Source organism: Staurois parvus, unplaced genomic scaffold, assembly GCF_062004578.1.
Source record: "Staurois parvus isolate SC_StPar_1 unplaced genomic scaffold, SC_StPar_1.0 ptg001090l, whole genome shotgun sequence".
NCBI lineage: Eukaryota > Metazoa > Chordata > Amphibia > Anura > Ranidae > Staurois > Staurois parvus.
In genome coordinates this window covers 259,411-279,047 of record NW_028318886.1, presented here as the reverse complement: position 1 = coordinate 279,047, position 19,637 = coordinate 259,411, and the positions used below count along the sequence as shown (strand labels likewise).

Genomic DNA, 19,637 nt, shown 5'->3' with positions numbered 1-19,637 from the left:
AACTCTAATCTGGCCTTCCTGTTTTTGAGGCTCACCAATGGTTTATATCTTGTGGTGAACCCTCTGTATTCACTCTGGTTAAGTCTTCTCTTGATTGTTGACTTTGACACACATACACCTACCTCCTGGAGAGTGTTCTTGATCTGGCCAACTGTTTTGAAGGGTGTTTTCTTCACCAGGGAAAGAATTCTTCAGTCATCCACCACAGTTGTTTTCCGTGGTCTCCGATTCTTTTGGTGTTTCTGAGCTCACCGGTGCGCTCCTTCTTTTTAAGAATGTTCCAAACAGTTGTTTTGGCCACGCCTAATGTTTTTGCTATCTCTCTGATGGGTTTGTTTTGTTTATTCAGCCTAATGATGGCTTGCTGCACTGATAGTGACAGCTCTTTGGATCTCATCTTGAGAGTTGACAGCAACACATTCCAAATGCAAATAGCACACTAGAAATGAACTCTGGACCTTTTATCTGCTCATTGTAATTGGGATAATGAGGGAATAACACACACCTGGCCATGGAACAGCTGAGAAGCCAATTGTCCCATTACTTTTGGCCCCCTAACAAGTGGGAGGCACATATGCAAACTGTTGTAATTCCTACACCGTTCACCTGATTTGGATGGAAATACCCTCAAATTAAAGCCGACAGTCTGCAGTTAAAGCACATCTTGTTCGTTTCATTTCAAATCCATTGTGGTGGTGTATAGAGCCAAAAATGTTAGAATTTTGTTGATGTCCCAATATTTATGGACCTGACTGTAAGTATTGGCATTTTGCTGGGAAAGTACAAGTGATAAAGAGTGGGATTGTTTTGGCAGCCACCTTGAACATATGCTGCAATATGTCTGCGCCAAGAATATGTGGTTATTAAAAATTTATTTTATATATATATATACATACACACACATAAATACATATATAAATACATATACACACACACACATACTATATTGCCAAAAGTATTGGGATGCCTGCCTTTACACACACATGATCTTTAATGGCATCCTAGTCTTAGTTTGTAGAGTTCAGTTTTGAGTTGGCCCACCCTTTGCAGCTACAGTATAACAGCTTCAACTCTTCTGGGAAGGATGTCCACAAGGTTTAGGAGCAAGCCAGTCAAGTTCCTCCACCCCAAATTCGCTCATCCATGTCTTTATGGACCTTGCTTTGTGCACTGGTGTGTAGTCATGTTGGAAAAGGAAGGGACCATCCCCGAACTGTTCCCACAAAGCTGAAAGCATGAAATTGTCCAAATTGTCTTGGTATGCTGATGCCTTAAGGGTTCCCTTCACTGGAACAAAGGGGCCAAGCCCAACCCCTGAAATACAACCCCACATCATAATTCCCCCTCCACCAAACTTTACACTTGGCACAATGCAGTAAGGCAAGTACCATGCTCCTGGCAGCCGCCAAACCCAGACATGTCCCTCGGATTTCCAGACAGAGAAGCGTGATTCTTCACTCCAGAGAACATGTCTCCACTGCTCTAGAGTCCAGTGGTGGCATGCTTTACACCACTGCATCTGATTGCCTTGGTGATGTAAGGCTTGGATGCAGCTGCTCGGCCATGCAAACCCATTCCATGAAGCTCTCTACGCACTGTTTTTGTGCTAATCTGAAAGTCACATAAAGTTTGTAGATCTTTAGCTATTGACTCTGCAGACAGTTGGTGACTTCTGCACACTGTGTGCTTCAGCATGCACTGACTCCGCTCTGTCATTTTACATGGCCTACCACTTGGTGGCCGAGTTGCTTTTGTTCCCAGTTGCTCCCACTTTATTATAATGCCACTATCAGTTGATCACAGAATATTTAGTAGCATGAAAATGTCATGCATGGACTTCTTGCACAAGTAGCAACCTATCATGCTACCACGCTTGAATTCACTGAGCTCCTGAGAGCGACCCATTTTTTCACAAATTTTTGTAAAAGCAGTCTGCATGCTTAAGTGCTTGATTGTTTACATATGTGGCCAGGGAGGTGATTGGAACACCTGCATCCAATGATTTGGAGGAGTGCCCCAATACTTTTGGCAATATGGTGTGTATATACAGTCAGGTCCATAAATATTGGGACATCGACACAATTCTAACATTTTTGGCTCTATACACCACCACAATGGATTTGAAATGAAACGAACAAGATGTGCTTTAACTGCAGACTGTCAGCTTTAATTTGAGGGTATTTACATCCAAATCAGGTGAACGGTGTAGGAATTACAACAGTTTGCATATGTGCCTCCCACTTATTAAGGGACCAAAAGTAATGGGACAATTGGCTTCTCAGCCGTTCCATGGCCAGGTGTGTGTTATTTCCTCATTATCCCAATTACAATGAGCAGATAAAAGGTCCATAGTTCATTTCAAGTGTGCTATTTGCATTTGGAATCTGTTGCTGTCAACTCTCAAGATGAGATCCAAAGAGCTGTCACTATCAGTGAAGCAAGCCATCATTAGGCTGAAAAAACAAAACAAACCCATCAGAGAGATAGCAAAAACATTAGGCGTGGACAAAACAACTGTTTGGAACATTCTTAAAAAGAAGGAACGCACCGGTGAGCTCAGCAACACCAAAAGACCCGGAAGACCACGGAAAACAACTGTGGTGGATGACCGAAGAATTCTTTCCCTGGTGAAGAAAACACCCTTCACAACAGTTGGCCAGATCAAGAACACTCTCCAGGAGGTAGGTGTATGTGTGTCAAAGTCAATAATCAAGAGAAGACTTCACCAGAGTGAATACAGAAGGTTCACCACAAGATGTAAACCATTGGTGTGCCTCAAAAACAGGAAGGCCAGATTAAAGTTTGCCAAACGACATCTAAAAAAGCCTTCAAAGTTCTGGAACAACAGCCTATGGACAGATGAGACCAAGATCAACTTGTACCAGAGTGATGGGAAGAGAGAGTATGGAGAAGGAAAGGAACTGCTCATGATCCTAAGCATACCACCTCATCAGTGAAGCATGGTGGTGGTAGTGTCATGGCATGGGCATGTATGGCTGCCAATGGAACTGGTTCTCTTGTATTTATTGATGATGTGACTGCTGACAAAAGCAGCAGGATGAATTCTGAAGTGTTTCGGGCAATATTATCTGCTCATATTCAGCCAAATGCTTCAGAACTCATTGGACGCCGCTTCACAGTGCAGATGGACAATGACCCAAAGCAGACTGCAAAAGCAACCAAAGAGTTTTTTAAGGGAAAAAAGTGGAATGTTATGCAATGGCCAAGTCAATCACCTGACCTGAATCTGATTGAGCATGCATTTCACTTGCTGAAGACAAAACTGAAGGGAAAATGCCCCAAGAACAAGCAGGAACTGAAGACAGTTGCAGTAGAGGCCTGGCAGAGCATCACCAGGGATGAAACCCAGCGTCTGGGGATGTCTATGCGTTCCAGACTTCAGGTTGTAATTGACTGCAAAGGATTTGCAACCAAGTATTAAAAAGTGAAAGTTTGATTTATGATTATTATTCTGTCCCATTACTTTTGGTTCCTTAATAAGTGAAAGGCACATATGCAAACTGTTGTGATTCCTACACCGTTCACCTGATTTGGATGTAAATACCCTCAAATTAAAGCTGACAGTCTGCAGCTAAAGCACAACTTGTTTGTTTCATTTCAAAGCCATTGTGGTGGTGTATAGAGCCAAAAATGTTAGAATTGTGTCGATGTCCCAATATTTATGGACCTGACTGTAAATGATCAGTCTAAAAATCGAATGGTAGCTGTATTGTAACACTGAGAGACAGAATAGCAACAAAAAAATTCTAAATAGATGCATGTCTAACAAATTGTGCACTGATTTGCATGTTCATGAGGGAAATAAGTATTTGATCCCCTCCACAAAACATGACTTAGTACTTGGTGGCAAATCCCTTGTTGGCAATCACAGAGGTCAGATGTTTCTTGTAGTTGGCCACCAGGTTTGCACACATCTCCGGAGGGATTTTGGCCCACTCCTCTTGGCAGATCCTCTCCAAGTCATTAAGGTTTGGTGGCTGTCATTTGGCAACTTGAACTTTCAGCTCCCTCCACAGATTTTCAATCGGATTAAGGTCTGGAGACTGGCTAGTCCACTCCAGGACCATAATGTTCTCCTTCTTGAGCCACTCCTTTGTTGCCTTGGCCATGTGTTTTGGGTCACTGTCATGCTGGAACACCCATCCACGACCCCATTTTCAATACCCTGGCTGAGGGAAGAAGGATCTCCCCCAAGATTTGATGGTACATTGCCCTGTTCATTGTCCCTTTGATTCGGTGCAGTTGTCCTGTCCCCTTAGCAGAAAAACACCCCCAAAGCAGAATGTTTCCATCACCATGTTTGACAGTTGAGATGGTGTTCTTGGGGTCATAGGCAGCATTCCTCCTCCTCCAAACACGGCGAGTTGAGTTGATGCCAAAGAGCTCGATTTTGGTCTCATCTGACCATAACACTTTCAACCAGTCCTCCTCTGCATCATTCAGATGTTCAGTGGCAAACTTCAGATGGGCCTGGACATGTGCTTTCTTGAGCAGAGGGACCTTGTGGGCACTGCAGGATTTCAATCCTTGTCGCCGTAGTGTGTTACCAATTGTTTTCTTGGTGACTGTGGTCCCAGCTGCCTGGAGATCATTGACAAGATCCTCACGTGTAGTTCTGGGATGATTCCTCACTATTCTCATGATCATTGACACTCCACGAGGTGAGATCTTGCATGGTGCACCAGACCTAGGGAGACTGACAGGTGTTTTGTGTTTCTTCCATTTGCGAATGATTGCACCAACTGTTGTCACCTTCTCATCAAGTTGCTTGCCGATAATTTGGTAGCCCAGTTCAGCCTTGTGCAGGTCTACAGTCTTGTCCCTGACATCCTTGGACAGCTCTTTGGTCTTTGCCATGGTGGAGAGTTTGGAATCTGATTGTTCCTGTGGACAGGTGTCTTTTCAACAGGTAACAAAATGAGATTAGCAGCACTCCCTTTAAGAGACTGGTTCTAATCTCAGCTTGTTACCTGTATGGAAGACACCTGGTAGCCAGAAATCCTGCTGAATGATATGGGATCAAATACTTATTTCCCTCATGAACATGCAAATCAGTGCATAATTTGTTAGACGTGCATTTCTTTTGAATTTATTCTTGCTATTCTGTCTCTCAGAGTTACAATACACCTACCATTCGATTGTTAGACTGATCATTTCTTTGTGAGTGGGCAAACATTCAAAATCAGCAGGGGATCAAATATTTATTTCCTTCACTGTTGTAAGCACACAAGGCTTTATGCATTAAAAGTGTGCCATTCAGAACAATTCTTATTGTCCATTAAAACCAATCAGCTTCCATCTTTAATTTCCTTCACTGTGTGTGTGTATATATATATATATATATATAATCCACCGTCAAACCTACTTCAGCAACAAACCACTTTAACAATTGGTGTTTACTTTTCCTACTACATTTGCATTGACTGGCCACCAATGCACATTTGTGGGTGAATCCATTAGAAGAGCTGAAAGGGGGAAGAATGGAAGAGGAGTCTCAAAAGCTTCTCTGAAGAGCAGGCATCACATAGCCATCTCTTCTCCCTGTAAAGTAGGGCTCTCCAAACTTTTCAAACAAAAGACTTTAGGCTGGACTGTGGCCAATTGGATTAGAAAATGCCTAGGGTCAGTGAGAGTAAACAATGTCTTAAGTTGGCCATAGATGGTGCCCCATTGTTAGTGTCAGGAGGTGTAATAGTTCCCCATCATTGATGTCAGTGGAAGGGATAATGCCCCATAATTTGTTTCAATAGGAGAAATGGTGCCCCATTGTTCGTATCAGTGGGAGAAATAGTGCCCCATTGTTAGTATCAGTGGGAGAAATAGTGCCCCATAGTTGATGTCAGTGGGAGGAATAATGCACCATTGTTGGTGTCAGTTGGAGGAACAGTGCCTTGTATTAGTGGGAGGAATACTGTTCCATGGGCCGGATAAAGGCAAGCAAAGGGCTGCATCCAGTCCTGAGGACCGAAGTTTGGAGACCACTGATCTAAAGGTGGAGTACACCATCCAAAGATAACACCTCTTACAAAGAAGCAACATTTTGTTTACGATAACACATTTTGGCTTCAGTATATTATTCATGTGACATCTGATGAAATAGTTTGATAGAAGTGAGTGTGGGCTTTTAAAATGTAGTCAATGTTTAGCATGGGATTTCTAGATGTAGCCATGTGCTGGCTATATCATTATGCTATTCAGGGACAGTTGCAGATGAGACTATGATTAATCCTTTTCACCCTAGTGCCCAGTACTGGGACTGTTACATCACTTCCTGTTAGCAGAGTAGATCCAGTTCTTCTGACAGCAGAGGATCCTGGAACCTGTAGTCCCATACATACTGTATTTCTGAGTGCTGACTGAACTACAACTACCAGAGAGCTGCAAAACCATAAGTTTGCTGGGAAAGCAGATATATTCTACAGCAAGGAACTGGCTTGCTCTCTTGGTGCAGGATTCTGATCCTCAGATTGCTGGCTACTACTATGGGACTCTGCATACCAGCTCAGCACAGCGGTGATGCCAATCACAAGGAACGCATCAGCTTCTCTGCATCAGGACTGTCACTATCCAGTCTTCAGCCAGTTATCTTTGCTTGCCTTGCTGACAGGCTGTCAGTACCAAGAGATCTTTGATTTGAGCATTTACCACAGGCTGTTATCCTCATTGAATCACCATTACTCACTACTGTACATGGACCCCATCGTTGCTAGCAGAGGACAACGGCTACTCTCCCATCAGAACCTTTAATCATCTCAGGAATCAAGTTGCTATTTCTAGTTAAAGGGACCTCTTTGCATCTAAACCATGGTTATTTTCCATTCCCTATTGTTATGCTAGTGGCCCAGAGGGTGGTGATAAGTCAACAAGCCTTTTCTTCCCCCTCCTGCTGCTGGTGTTGCAGTTACAAGGAACCATTTGTGACCATATAATCAGTTAGCCATTGCAATTTGCTTATTTCCATTTTATCAGTGGGGGTTTTTTTATGCATTAACTGGGGATGTACCTCCTAAACCTTCATTCTGTGGTCCACTCTTTTGATCAAGCCTAATATAGAGGAGTTACTAAAGAATCGTGTCTCTTGCATTTTTATTTCATTATGTTGAAATATATCTGAACCCAATATGTCAGAGGTGTCCGTAGGCTTGTAAGGTCAGGGCAACCACTGGGGACAAACATTATCAAGGGGCCCCTGCAGGGTAACGCTACATAAATATAGTCAAGGCAAGTTTGCAGGAAAGGGCATTATCATTCATTTTTGCAAGGAACAGCATGGTCCCTTAATGCAGCCGTGTAGACATCCTAGGGACTCTAGTGTCCTGGAATAAGCCTATGGAGCCTGCTTTTACATAGGTATATACTAATTGGACTGTGTGATAGGCAGTTACTAAAAGATTGGTAAATTTGGTGTTTAATTACTACAATCATCACCATGTGTTTGTTATGGTTAGCTATGACTCAGAATCCTAATACAAAAGTACAAACATACATTACATAACTGAATGTTTGTTTATTAAAGTTCTATGGCTTTCCAAGTGCAATGACACAATACAGTCCACACACTCTGATTGTATTGAAAGGGGAATAAAAAAGAAGAATACTATGCAATAACTACTGTTTGCACAGTGAATTATATGTAATATGTGCTAAACTGTCTTCAGCGTAATATTGGTCGATGAATCAATATAGTCCATGCCAAAGTAGTTTTCAATGAGCCATTACATTTTTGACATTTCCGTTTCATAAATAAATACTCCCATTCTCTACTGTGACGCACAGTGTACAAGAAGTGACTAAATTAACAAAATTAGGACAGAAAGCTACGGTAATCATATCGACTCAGCCTTTCTAATTGGGGCACAATGTATGTATGACCTAGTAAGGTCACATGGACATATTAGTTTGATGTCATTAGGAAAAGTCTGAAATTATGTCTTCCAGTCTCTGAGAAGTGAGAGAAGCATTGCTGGAGTTTTGCTTTTTACTGCTTGGAGGTCCCCAATAGGAAGATTCACTTTCTTTTACTGTCTAGATCACCAGTGTTACCAAGAATAAATGTTAGGGTAAATCCAAAATGTGGAGTTACCTCCAGAATCTTTAGTTGATGGAACATTAGTTTAGGTGATATCCTTTTACTTCCTTTTGAGTCTACAGGACAGGAACTAAGGGTAAATCCTTCTAATGGGTCTACCCTACTAAATCCAAATTGAAAAAAAAAATGATTTTGGCTATAGAATACGTTTAGGTTATTTTGACATACACAGATCTTGGTGTACTAAACACTATTCTCTCTTATCTCAGTAGTCTGAAAATTATAGATATAAACTCCAACTGTAGTTTACCCCTAAACTAAGCTATAAAAATGAAGTCAGGTTGGATTAAAGGGGAAAATTCTAACTGTCTTACTGTGATACAGAGCACAGCAGTCTTTACCTGCATGCTCCTGCAGCAATGGCAGCTTTCTGCTGGGGTTGGGGTAGAAATAAATGAAACTGAACTAGGAAAGGAAGTGTAATACTGGCAGGATCACTAAGTGAAAATAAAAAGGGGGGGGGTATACACTTTTCTATACTCTAATGTGAAACAATAAACAGCCTTTAATGCACTCATTTAAAGTACTCTCCTTCAAAGTTCTTAGATATGCTGAATATTTATTTTCTATAGTTTAAATTGCACCTTTCAGTATCTTTGACAGTCTGTGTAAATGCAAAAATAGCTCTTCCATAGGTGTCTGTGAGTTCCAGTCAAGTGACTTTGCCTAGGCTAAAATAATCTCACCAGGATTCTGAAGGAAGAAGGAAGCTTTCTCAGTCTCCTCTCCTCACCAGTCTTCTGTGATCAAACCACAAGTCAGCAGTGACTGTCCGGCTGCAAGGGCTGACCTCTGCCAGACATCCAAAAACTGCACAGGAATTAGGTGAGTATAAAACTGTCAATCTGGAGCTAGCATCAGAAAATAGATGCTCAACTTGAAAAATGTCTGAACAAAGATGGCACCTTCCTTTTGGAGAAAACAAATGGCTAAAAAGGAATTGTAGGGGGTAATTGAATCCCTGTGAAATGTAATAAATACCTGTAAGTAACACACATACACACTAATATTCAAATTCACAGTGGGTTCCACAAACAGTGCACTACTTTGGGGCCACATTGTAAAAGTAGAACAGCTCTGTTCTTAGACAAGGCTAGGCAGCACAGGAAAGGGATAGCCAGATTACTATAGTGTAAAGGCTCAGCCTAGATAATGCATATATCAGACTTGCTGTGGTTATAGGTTTGGCCTCATCTCCATGTACATAGGGCAACGGTGAGGTGCCGATCAGATGCGTGCAGAGAAACTGTGCTGTCAAACACACCTCTACGTATGAAACAAAGTTCAGGCACCCAACTTGTTTTTCTAGATTCTTAATCCAGAGTGATACATTTTAATTGCGTAGTCCAGCCTCCTGAGTTTCTAAGTAACTACACTCCCTTTTCTTCCCAGCACTATTCTACAATGTAATATAATATTACAGAATGCCACAAGACATTCACCTCAGTCCCAAAGAGTGCTGTCTAATGTCCTAAACATAATTACATTTAAAAGCAGATAGCAGTTACCCACCAAAGACTTTCTCATGCTAGCCTCTACTTCATTTTACAATGATCTTGTCAAAGGGCTTCACCTCTAACTAGTAAAAAGAAACCAATTTTGCTTCCAGCCCTAGTTTTTTTCCCACATGTGCAGTGAAGGGAGCCAAAATATAGTAGATGAATAAAAACCCAGTACTTCAGAGATCTCTATGAACATGACAATTATTTCCTTCTCCTTCAATGCTTTTGTGTCATGCTGTTTGTACTACTTACCACTAGCCTCTCACATCCACTGGGATTCACTGATATGCACATACACTTTGCTTATATAGGCTAATCCAGTAATTTCAGTGGATATCTGTTCCCTAGAAATCAGGATTTACACTATACCAAAAGTTTGGAAACAGCCATATAAAACTCTACTATACAAGACTGGAGAGAACTGAACTTTGTTTGCCACATGGAAGACTTCACCAGGTCTCCTAGCCATCAAGACGAAACTTTCTGATAAACCTTACCTGGCTCAATGGTTGTGCTTTAGATACCCAGAAAAAAAAACTAAACTCCTACAAATAACTTGATGGGCTCCCACCCTCTCTATACTATTCTGCTCCTCAAGAAGGTCCTAATATTAACTCCTCTCTGGTGGTCTCTGTGACCAGGTTGAAAGCTCCCCTACCAAATCTTCCCCCTTATCCCCCACTTAATCCTTCCCTCATACCTCCTGGTATATATCCATTAGTTTGTAGGCAGGTGAAGCCTTTTTAATCCACTACAGGGGGTGCCCATACCAATGCTGGAGTCAAGGGAAACCTGGTTTCTCTGTGGTTTCCTGGGTCATGGAGCAGAATGCCAATTGGCTGCGCTGCATCCATGTGACCCCTGTTGACCATCTTGGGTCAGCAAGGTCTTTATAAGTCCCTGCCCCTGAGCTTTGGCATGCTTTTGCGAAATAGATAAAGGAGAGATACCCCATCTTTCAGGGAAAGCAACAAGTGGCAGGGAAAGGTTCCTGACAAGTAGAGACAGGTTAGGGATTCGCAACCTCCTAAAAAGCCTTACCATTTTGTGACTGGACTGGCCAGGCCTCGCCTCTCCCCCTGAAGCAGACACTGTCAGTGCATCTCTTTCATTGTATCTCTGCACTTGAACCGAACTGTGAGTGTGTTCCCTAGTGGCGCTCTGGGTGTTTGTAGTTTGGCATTCTCTTCAATACAAGTTTCAAGTTTTAATACACCTGACTCTGGGGTCGATTTACTAAAGATGGATAGTGCAAATTCTGGTGCAGATGTGCATGGTAGCCAATCAGCTTCTAACTTCAGCTTTTTCAATTAAGCTTTGACAATAAAACCTGGAAGCTGATTGGTTTCTATGAAGAGCTGCACCAGACTTTGCACTCTCCAGTTGTAGTAAATCAACCCCTCTGTGTCTTTACTACTGCCGCACCACTCTACAGCTCCCCACAAATTTCCTCCAAGACCAGCTTGAGATGATCATACTTCTTTATGCAAGATTGCCCCACTGTGCAAGATGTAATGTTTAAACAACAAAACTACTGAATGAGACAATTCCATCATGCCTGTACTTTTACCCTGTAACTTGTACTTCTTCATGTATTGTAATTCTTTTCTTCTAAAATCTCAATAAAAAAAATAGGTTTTGTAGAGATCAGAAAATCCACCACTACAGAGCTACATATTGTTAAGTACAACATTTATCCATGCTTTAACTGCTAGGGATGTTGTCAGTGAAAGCAGGAGGATCTGAGAGGATCTAGCGAGGATAACAAAGGCTTAGTTTCCCTATGCTTTATAAATAGATCCTTTAATGATGAGTGATCAAAGTCATATGCAGTTAGAATGTTAGTTGGCTGCTAACCTACTCACCTAACCCCCACCCAATCAATACCAACGCCATTAATGTAGCATATAATTTAACACAATTTCCATAGCCAGACAGTAAGCTATGAATGTTCTGTAGAAGTCAACTGAGAATTTAGCATAAGAATCTCACATACTATATTACCACTAAACCCTGCACAAAATATACATTGCTCTATATTATACGCACCTTCTTGTTTACTATATACTATATATCCCTCCTAAGATGTGTGCAAACCTGGTGGCCAACTACAGGCAGCATCTGACCTCTGTGATTGCCAACAAGGGATTTGCCACCAAGTACTAAGTCATGTTTTGTGAAGGGGATCAAATACTTATTTCCCTCGTGAACATGCAAATTATTATTATTATACAGTATTTATATAGTGCCAAAGGGTATGCTCAGCGCTGTACAGTAGCAAGGGGGACATAACATGAGACAAGACAGTAACAATACACTACACGAGGGGTTTGAGGGCCCTGCTCTTTCGAGCTTACAGTCTAGGAGGGAGGGGAAGGTAGCACAGGAGGAGATGGCTGTGGGGGATGGAGTGGTGGGTGGAGTGGAGGAGGTTAGTTGTTAGGTGAGGTCGGGTGTTAGGTGAGGTTGGGGTAGGCTTCCCTGAAGAGGAGGGTTTTCAGGGTGCACCTGAAGGTGAGGAGGGTAGGTGACAGTCTGATGGATTGGGGTAGGGAGTTCCAGAGGATGGGGGAAGTCCTAGAGAAGTCCTGCAATCGGGCGTGGGAGGAGGAGACCAGGGAGCTAGAGAGCAGGAGGTCCTGTGAGGAGCGGAGGGCACGGGTAGGGTAGTATCTGGGTATCAGGTCAGTTATGTAGTTCGGGGTGGCATTGTGAATGGCCTTGTAGGTCAGGGTTAGCAGCTTGAACTTGTTGCGTTGGGCAATCGGGAGCCAATGAAGGGATTGGCAGAGGGGGGAGGCAGATGTGGAGCGCTTGGTGAGGTTGATGAGTCTGGCCGCTGAGTTTAGGATCAACTGGCGTGGGGATAGCATTCGTTTGAGTAGGCCAGTGAGAAGGGAGTTGCAATAGTCCAGGCGTGAGATGATGAGGGAGTGTACGAGTTGTTTGGTGGTGTCTGGGGTGAGGAATGTGCATATCTTGGAGATGTTGCGGAGGTGGAGCCTGCAAGATCTAGATAGCAGTTGGATGTGGGGTAGGAAGGAGAGGTGGGAGTCCAGGGTGACACCCAGGACTTTGGCGTGTGGGGTGGGAGAGATGGTGGCGTTGTTAGTAGTGATGGAGAGGATGGGGGGGCACAGGGTGGGGGGAAGACCAGGAGCTCGGTTTTGGATAGGTTAAGTTTGAGGAAATGGAGCGACATCCAGGTTGATATGTCGTTTAGGAGGTGGGCGATGCGGACAGAGAGTGAGGGGGTGAGGTGGGGGGTGGAGAGGTAAATTTGGGTGTCGTTGGCATAGAGGTGGTAATTGAAGCCGTGGGAGTGAATAAGTTTGCCAAGGGAGGAAGTATAGATGGAGAAGAGGAGGGGCCCGAGGACAGAGCCTTGGGGGACCCCGACAGAGAGGGGGAGGGAGGGGGAGGTGGCAGTGTTGTAGGTGACGCTGAAGGAGCGTTGGGAAAGGTAGGAGTTGAATCAGGAGAGAGCAGCGTCCTTGATGCCAAGGGAGTTCAGTTTGGCAAGGAGGAGAGGGTGGTCAACAGTGTCGAAGGCCGCGGAGGGGTCAAGGAGCAGGAGGATAGAATAGTGGCCATTGGCTTTGGCAGTTAGCAGGTCATTGGTGATTTTAAGTAGGGCAGTTTCGGTGGAGTGCAGGGGGCGGAATCCAGACTGTAGGGGGTCAAGGAGGTTGTTATCAGTGAGGTGGGCGCTTAGGCGATTGTAGACCAGGCACTCAAGGAGCTTGGAAATGAAGGGCAACAAGGAGATGGGTCTAAGGTTGTTAAGGTTAGTGGGGTCAAGGGAGGGTTTTTTGAGTATGGGGGTGATGTGTGCGTGCTTTAGAGGGGAGGGGAAGGTGCCTGTGGAGAGGGAGAGATTGAAGATGTGGTTGAGGGAGTGGATGATGGAGGGGGCGGGTGACTGGAGGAGCTGTGAGGGGATAGGGTCCAGGGGGCAGGTGGTGAGGCGGGCTTTAGTGAAGACCTTAGAGACCTCCTCAGAGGTAGTTGGGCAGAAGGAGCGGAGTGTTGGGGAGGTGATGGTGTGCGGGGCATTCAAATCAGTGCATAATTTGTTAGACATGCATTTCTTTTGAATTTTTTGTTGCTATTCTGTCTCTCAGTGCTACAATACACCTACCATTCGATTTTTAGACTGATCATTTCTTTGTGAGTGGGCAAACATTCAAAATCAGCAGGGGATCAAATACTTATTTCCTTCACTGTATACACACACACACTGTATACAGTATGTATGAAATTTTTGTGTCCTCATACGTGTTCCTTGGCTTCAAAGAGGGATGACTTTGACGCACTTGGCCAGCTCAAACATATATTGCAATATATTTGCAAAGAATTCCTTAGCAAACGTTTGCTATATATAAGGGTTAATAAGGTGTCACACCTTAATATCTTATATGTTGTATATATGGAAGCTGTTTGGGACCTGAACACCATTTCCACAGCATGGTGCAGGTCAGTAATTTAAAAGGGTAGTGATGCCTGTAGTTGTATTATATTTTGATAAAGCTGTAAGTATTGTTCACTACGCTGTAACCCCTCTGCATAACATGTATACTGTAAAGTGTGCACACACACACACACACATAATTTATTTATATTTCCTTTTCATAAAGATGTTTATTGCCTTGTCTGGCAACTCAGGATATAGGAGGTTGATAGTGTGTGGCCCTTGGCAACCCTGCTGGCTCTGGTCAAGGCCTTTGCTGGCTATACAGGAATTCAGCTACCAGCATTGTATGGTCATCACTCTAACACACTAAGCGTAAAAGGATGTATTTGTTCATGTGCTCATCTCCAAATAATACTGTATTCAGTCTGTGATCAGTCTAATCCCTGCATGTGCTGTACCTCCACAAATCCCCTTAACTGTGTTGGTCCTTGTTTGTGTGTCAGTGTACCTCTTTTGTTGTCTCTGTCACAGGGTCAGCGTGTCTCCATAACTCGCAGGGTGGATGGTAGGTGGTTTGAAGGGCGAGTTGAAGGTTCTCCACGTCTTGGTCTGTTTCCATCAAATTATGTGCAGATCAAAGATGGGCCTTTGGAGAAAAAGAAGGAGATCCCTCAATTTAAGACAATGAAAGGTATAAAGCCTATAGTGCAGGTCAGTACTAACAACATCTAACATAATGACTCTCAACACATCAGTAGAATGCATAGACCTAGACTATAGGGGGTTTATTTACTAAAGCTGGAGAGTCCAAAATCAGACTCACTTCTGCATAGAAACCAATCAGCTTCCAGGTTTCATTGCCAAAGCTTCATTGAACAAGCTGAAGTTAGAAGCTGATTGGTTTCTATGCAGAAGAGAGTCTGATTTTGGACTCTCCAGCTTTAGTAAAAAAACCCCTTGGTGTCTGAAGGTAGTTTGGGACACTTTTATAAAGGAAGGCAATTGTAAAGGTATTACTTGACAAGAAAACTACCAGTCATAAACTGTGCACCACCTGTACTTGCCCCATACAGGGCACAGTAACAAGTTTTAGAACTGCAGGCATTGTATGCTGCCTGTATTCCCTGTGCCCTTTGATGTCCCAGTTGTAGCCAGAACACCCTGAGATGCTTCAGGTTTGGCTTTATAACAGTTGAAACTTTCACAGGACTTGACAAGTTCCACCCTACCCCATGTTCCAGTGCTTGAGGCCAGGAAATTGGCCAGTCAGGCCTGTTAAGAGCAACATACAGGTTTAGTTTGAATGTATGCATAACCAAAACTTTTTTTTCATGTTTTGTATAGACAAGGAAGGAAGATTTATTACCCTTGCTGTCTATGTCCGTTTAAGGAGTCGTGTCCCATTGCAACAGGAAGTGAGCATACATTTCCACAAAGTGAGAAGAATTTCCCTCTTAAGACAGTTGTCACAACTGAAACAGGTGCTGCCATTGGATGATTTACACTTCATGTGACAACTGTCAAAGATTGGATTTCCTTTCACTTTCAGTCTCAATGATAGTGGTCGTTAGGACAAACAGAGGAGTAAATCTATCTAGCAGGGATACAGACAGCAATAAAAACTTGATAGGGGTTCTCATTCTTTACTAATAAGTCCAAAACTAAAAAAAGGTTTCACTATACATACTCTTTACAATTTAACTCCTGGATAAACAACTGTTATCCAAATACAAGAGGCATGTGTATTCTTATTTGACTCTTGATGTGCTTAGTATATTTCTTCTTGGTCTGTGCAGTAATCCAGTGTAAACCTTCACCATTGTGTGGGGGCTTCCTGTAATAAAGACTGGCCATTGCTGATCCCTTTCCTTGTGCAGGGTGACTGGCTTTGGATCCGCCCCCTCCAGTAGTTTTCTGCAGGCAGCCTGTAGTGGGTGGACCTGCTGGAGGTCCCTCCCACAGCTCTGCTATGTGCAGCACTGTGATGCTGTCACTTCTACTTTTACAAGCTAATAATTGGCTTTGCAAAGGCATTTGGTGCACACAAAGGGGATTTACTCCCATTATGGCTATTGAGGAATATTTAAAATAATTTTTTTTTGGTGGGAGTTCATATTTTAAAAAAAGTCTTCTCAGCATATATGGTTAATAAGTAATAACCACTATAGTAGATGTATATCAAACATATGTTAGGACATGCTGGAATCTATTACTGGAGGGTCTTAGGTTGTACCCATCCCTGGTCTAAATACAAGCATGCATACATGTTCTTTGGCTTCTAGAGTGAAACTGAAAGAGTCTAAAAAACTTCCTGTTTGAGATCTGAAGCTGAGCATCACACAATATTTTTTCTCATACTTAGTTTTTTTTTGTACTACTGCAATCTTGTAAAAAAAAAAAAAAGTATTTAGTACACTGGTACCTTGCAGGCAAACAATGGAGGACATGGATGGACAAGGACAGCCAGCTGCCTGAGTCTACCACTCCAGGTGTCCAGCGATTGTTTCAAAACTGCTTTCCTACATAAACAGTATATTTGAACCAATGATCTTGTTTGTCTTATCAGGTCTCCGATGACTTCACACTTAGAGAAAAACCATGTGTTGTCAAGGCACCTGCATCCAATAAACTGAAGCAGCTACAGGGGACTATGTAAGTTAAGTTCCAACCTGAAACATATGAATGATATGGATTTTCCATCACACGTCTTAGCTGTCTTTCAAACTCCTTTCCTGAGGAGACTTTTTTGTTTCAGAGATTCTTCTGTTTCGTGCCCAAAAAAATTTTGTTTTAAGTCTAGCTACAAATATCTGCTAAATTTTTTTAGCAAATAAGGGCATAATAGGGTATTCAGTTGGTAAGAGAGCTGAATAAGTTCAATCTCGAGATGTTACATTACGACATTTGCACTGTAACCAAATACTTGTTTTTTTAGTTTTTGATAGAATCATTCATTTCATTTAAAGTGATAGCAGGGACCACCTATAGCTACAGGTTCAGTTAGTTGATTTATGTGGGTCTTAAGCATAGTGTGAAAGTTTGAAAAATGTACATGCATATCTTAGCTTTTTAAAGAATCAAGCATCGTCATACCCCCTAATTACATCCACAATGAAATGTGGATGCCTATCATTAGGTTGCTGAGGCACCAACACTCCATTGGAGATTATTTCCCATAACCTGGTGGTCGCACACCAAGGCAGTGGGAATAAGAAACAGGTAGTTGGAGGTACCTACACACAGTACTCTCCATGTATGGAGCATGTTCCTCATCACGCAAGCAGCTGGATCCTGTCCAAATAATCTATGCAGGGATACCCCGTCCTCTTCCCCCATCTAAACTTTTGGCACTAAAGGTTAATAGCTTCAGGTTTTCTGTGAAACTGAAGTCTGAAAAAGTTCCAGGTATGGAATTACCTCCTCCTGTTACCTGTCTGCAACTCCATCTATGAATGGGGGAGAGAATTCTGTGACTTATCAGACTCTCCCCCAATTGCAGATTGTGTTACAGACAGTGAAAGCAATGAAAGAATGTGTTTCAGTGGAGGAGGAGGGGGTGGCTCCTGATCAGGAACTTTTTCACAGCGGCTTCATAGAAGACCCAAAGCTAATAGCCACTGCAGCACCTGAAGTTCAGAGACGAAGAGGACGGGGCATTCCAGCCATAAATGTTTCTAAAAATTCCAGCTGCCTACATGATGTGGTACATCCTTCATTACAGGTAAGTTAGCTCAATAAAGCTATAGAGAATATTTTATTTATGGCTAAACTGCAGATTTAAACTATTGTACACTCAGTTTTAGTTTAAACTGACTCACTTTCATATATATTGAAGGGAATAAAAACATTTAATATGAATCAGCTTCTGCTAAAACAACAAAGTTTTGATGGACCTGAAATTAAAAAGTGAAGATCTGCTAACTTATAAGGAACATCTGGAAATGGTAGCTGTGCCCAAGCAAAATGCTGAAAATATACATTTGGCCTTTAATTCCTCCTACAAATTGGCAGTTCACTTCCTGAAACTTTAGACTCATTTGAGGTGTGAGATCATGTACGGCACTGCTGCTTGTGACTGCTAGTCCTGGGAAATTTGGAGTGAGATTAGATGTTTCTTCTGTACTACTCACCTGTCTACCTACTGGAAGGAAAACTGTACTTGAGGATCTGCAGTGCAAAGATGTTCTTGCTTTTGCTTTATCTGTAGATCTGTGCTTTCTGCACTTCTACTGCTATTTCATAATCCTTAACCCACATTAGATTACCAGTAATCTGGGGGGCAGCTCTGACATGAAGTAGTAAAACTTTTTTCACTGCTAAAATGATCACCTCCTCACAGATAGAGAGACAGGCCAGTAATGGGGAAAAGATAAGCTTCAAGGAGGCCACAGGCAAAGGTGGCTACCTCTGCTAGCCTTTTTTGGTCTCATCTTTACACTTTAAGTTCTCTTTAAATGTAACGGTCAGAGATTATTGTCCTTGTTATGAGTTTATTGTGGTACCAATCATGTATATAGGGTTATCTTGCTAAAAATGTTAATCAATCAGTATAATTTCTTGCTGCTTTCAGGTACCGAGCAGTATTTCCTTTCTCTCCTAATAGCTCAGATGAGCTGCAGTTGCTGGTAGGAGATGTGGTGACAGTGACACAGCAGTGTGATGATGGCTGGTATGTAGGTAAGTAAACTGGAAGAAAAGATCCTGACAGTATATATCATCTGAATGTGTAAGTCATCCATCTTTCTCTCTGTCAGGTGTCTGCTGGAGAACACAGCAATTTGGAACCTTCCCTGGGAATTATGTTGTTCCATATGTGACTTCTTAGTCCTGAAGGCTTCACTTTCATGTGTTTGTGGACATTCTACAAAATCGTTCTTGGACTGGTAGTGCCAACCCCTCTGATTCAGTGATTGCGTGAACACCTATGGCCACACTGGATTACAAGGAAGAGACTGCCAAAAAACCCTTTTGCCATATAAACAGCCATGGCCATCAGCTGATGGGGAACCAGTTAATGTAACCTATCTTGTCAGTGAAAAGAGCACTGCAACTAATGGATGACCAATTCTATTCCTACTATATATCGTCTTTTTGTCCCAATGGTTTCACTCTCCAATATGTTCATAATGCATTTTCTGATTTTGACCATACCCCATAACTTCATCTTATTTCCTTTGTATGTCCCTTGTTTATATATGCAATCTTTTAAATGCACCTTATTCTTTTTTACCATTTTGTTGATAGTACAGCTGATCTTACAATTGATACCATCAGGTTTTTTTTTTTCGTATTGGGTGAACAGTATATATTAGTATAGATATATTAAAAATTTTTACCTCTTCATGCAGACTTATTGATAAAGGTTCTGCTTAAATGGATAGATAAATAGTAAATAGTAGGGGTGAAATACTTTAATTTCCTGGAGAAAATGCTGCTTCTGTCTCCTTTCAGTCAGTCACATAACTGAACACCTAGGCATTTGACCGTGCAATTTTTCCTGAAGCAGATGACCAGATTTTCAGATCCTTTTTAGTGGAGATCATGTGACCAAATTCCTGGGCTTTTGGTTTTGCCATTAGCACTGAAAAAAATCTAGAACAGCATTTCCTCT

At 42.3% G+C, this 19,637-nt stretch overlaps 1 protein-coding gene across 6 annotated transcripts in view; it reads left to right on the top strand.

Annotated features, from left to right (window-relative positions):
* The window catches only part of SORBS3 (sorbin and SH3 domain containing 3), a 74,026-nt gene extending 54,735 nt beyond the window's left edge, over nucleotides 1-19,291 (top strand). For 4 of the 6 annotated variants that reach the window (XM_089658693.1, XM_089658695.1, XM_089658692.1 and 1 more), the window contains exons 13-16: nucleotides 14,558-14,737; nucleotides 16,593-16,678; nucleotides 18,597-18,703; nucleotides 18,781-19,291. In XM_089658693.1, coding sequence (XP_089514819.1) covers nucleotides 14,558-14,737; nucleotides 16,593-16,678; nucleotides 18,597-18,703; nucleotides 18,781-18,851 — 444 coding nt within the window. In that variant the 3' untranslated portion in view covers nucleotides 18,852-19,291. Of the gene's footprint in view, nucleotides 1-14,557; nucleotides 14,738-16,592; nucleotides 16,679-18,596; nucleotides 18,704-18,780 lie in introns of those variants that run through there. The other 2 variants (XR_016307643.1, XM_089658696.1) reach the window with 2 other exon arrangements.
* The last annotated feature ends 346 nt before the right edge of the window (nucleotides 19,292-19,637 follow it).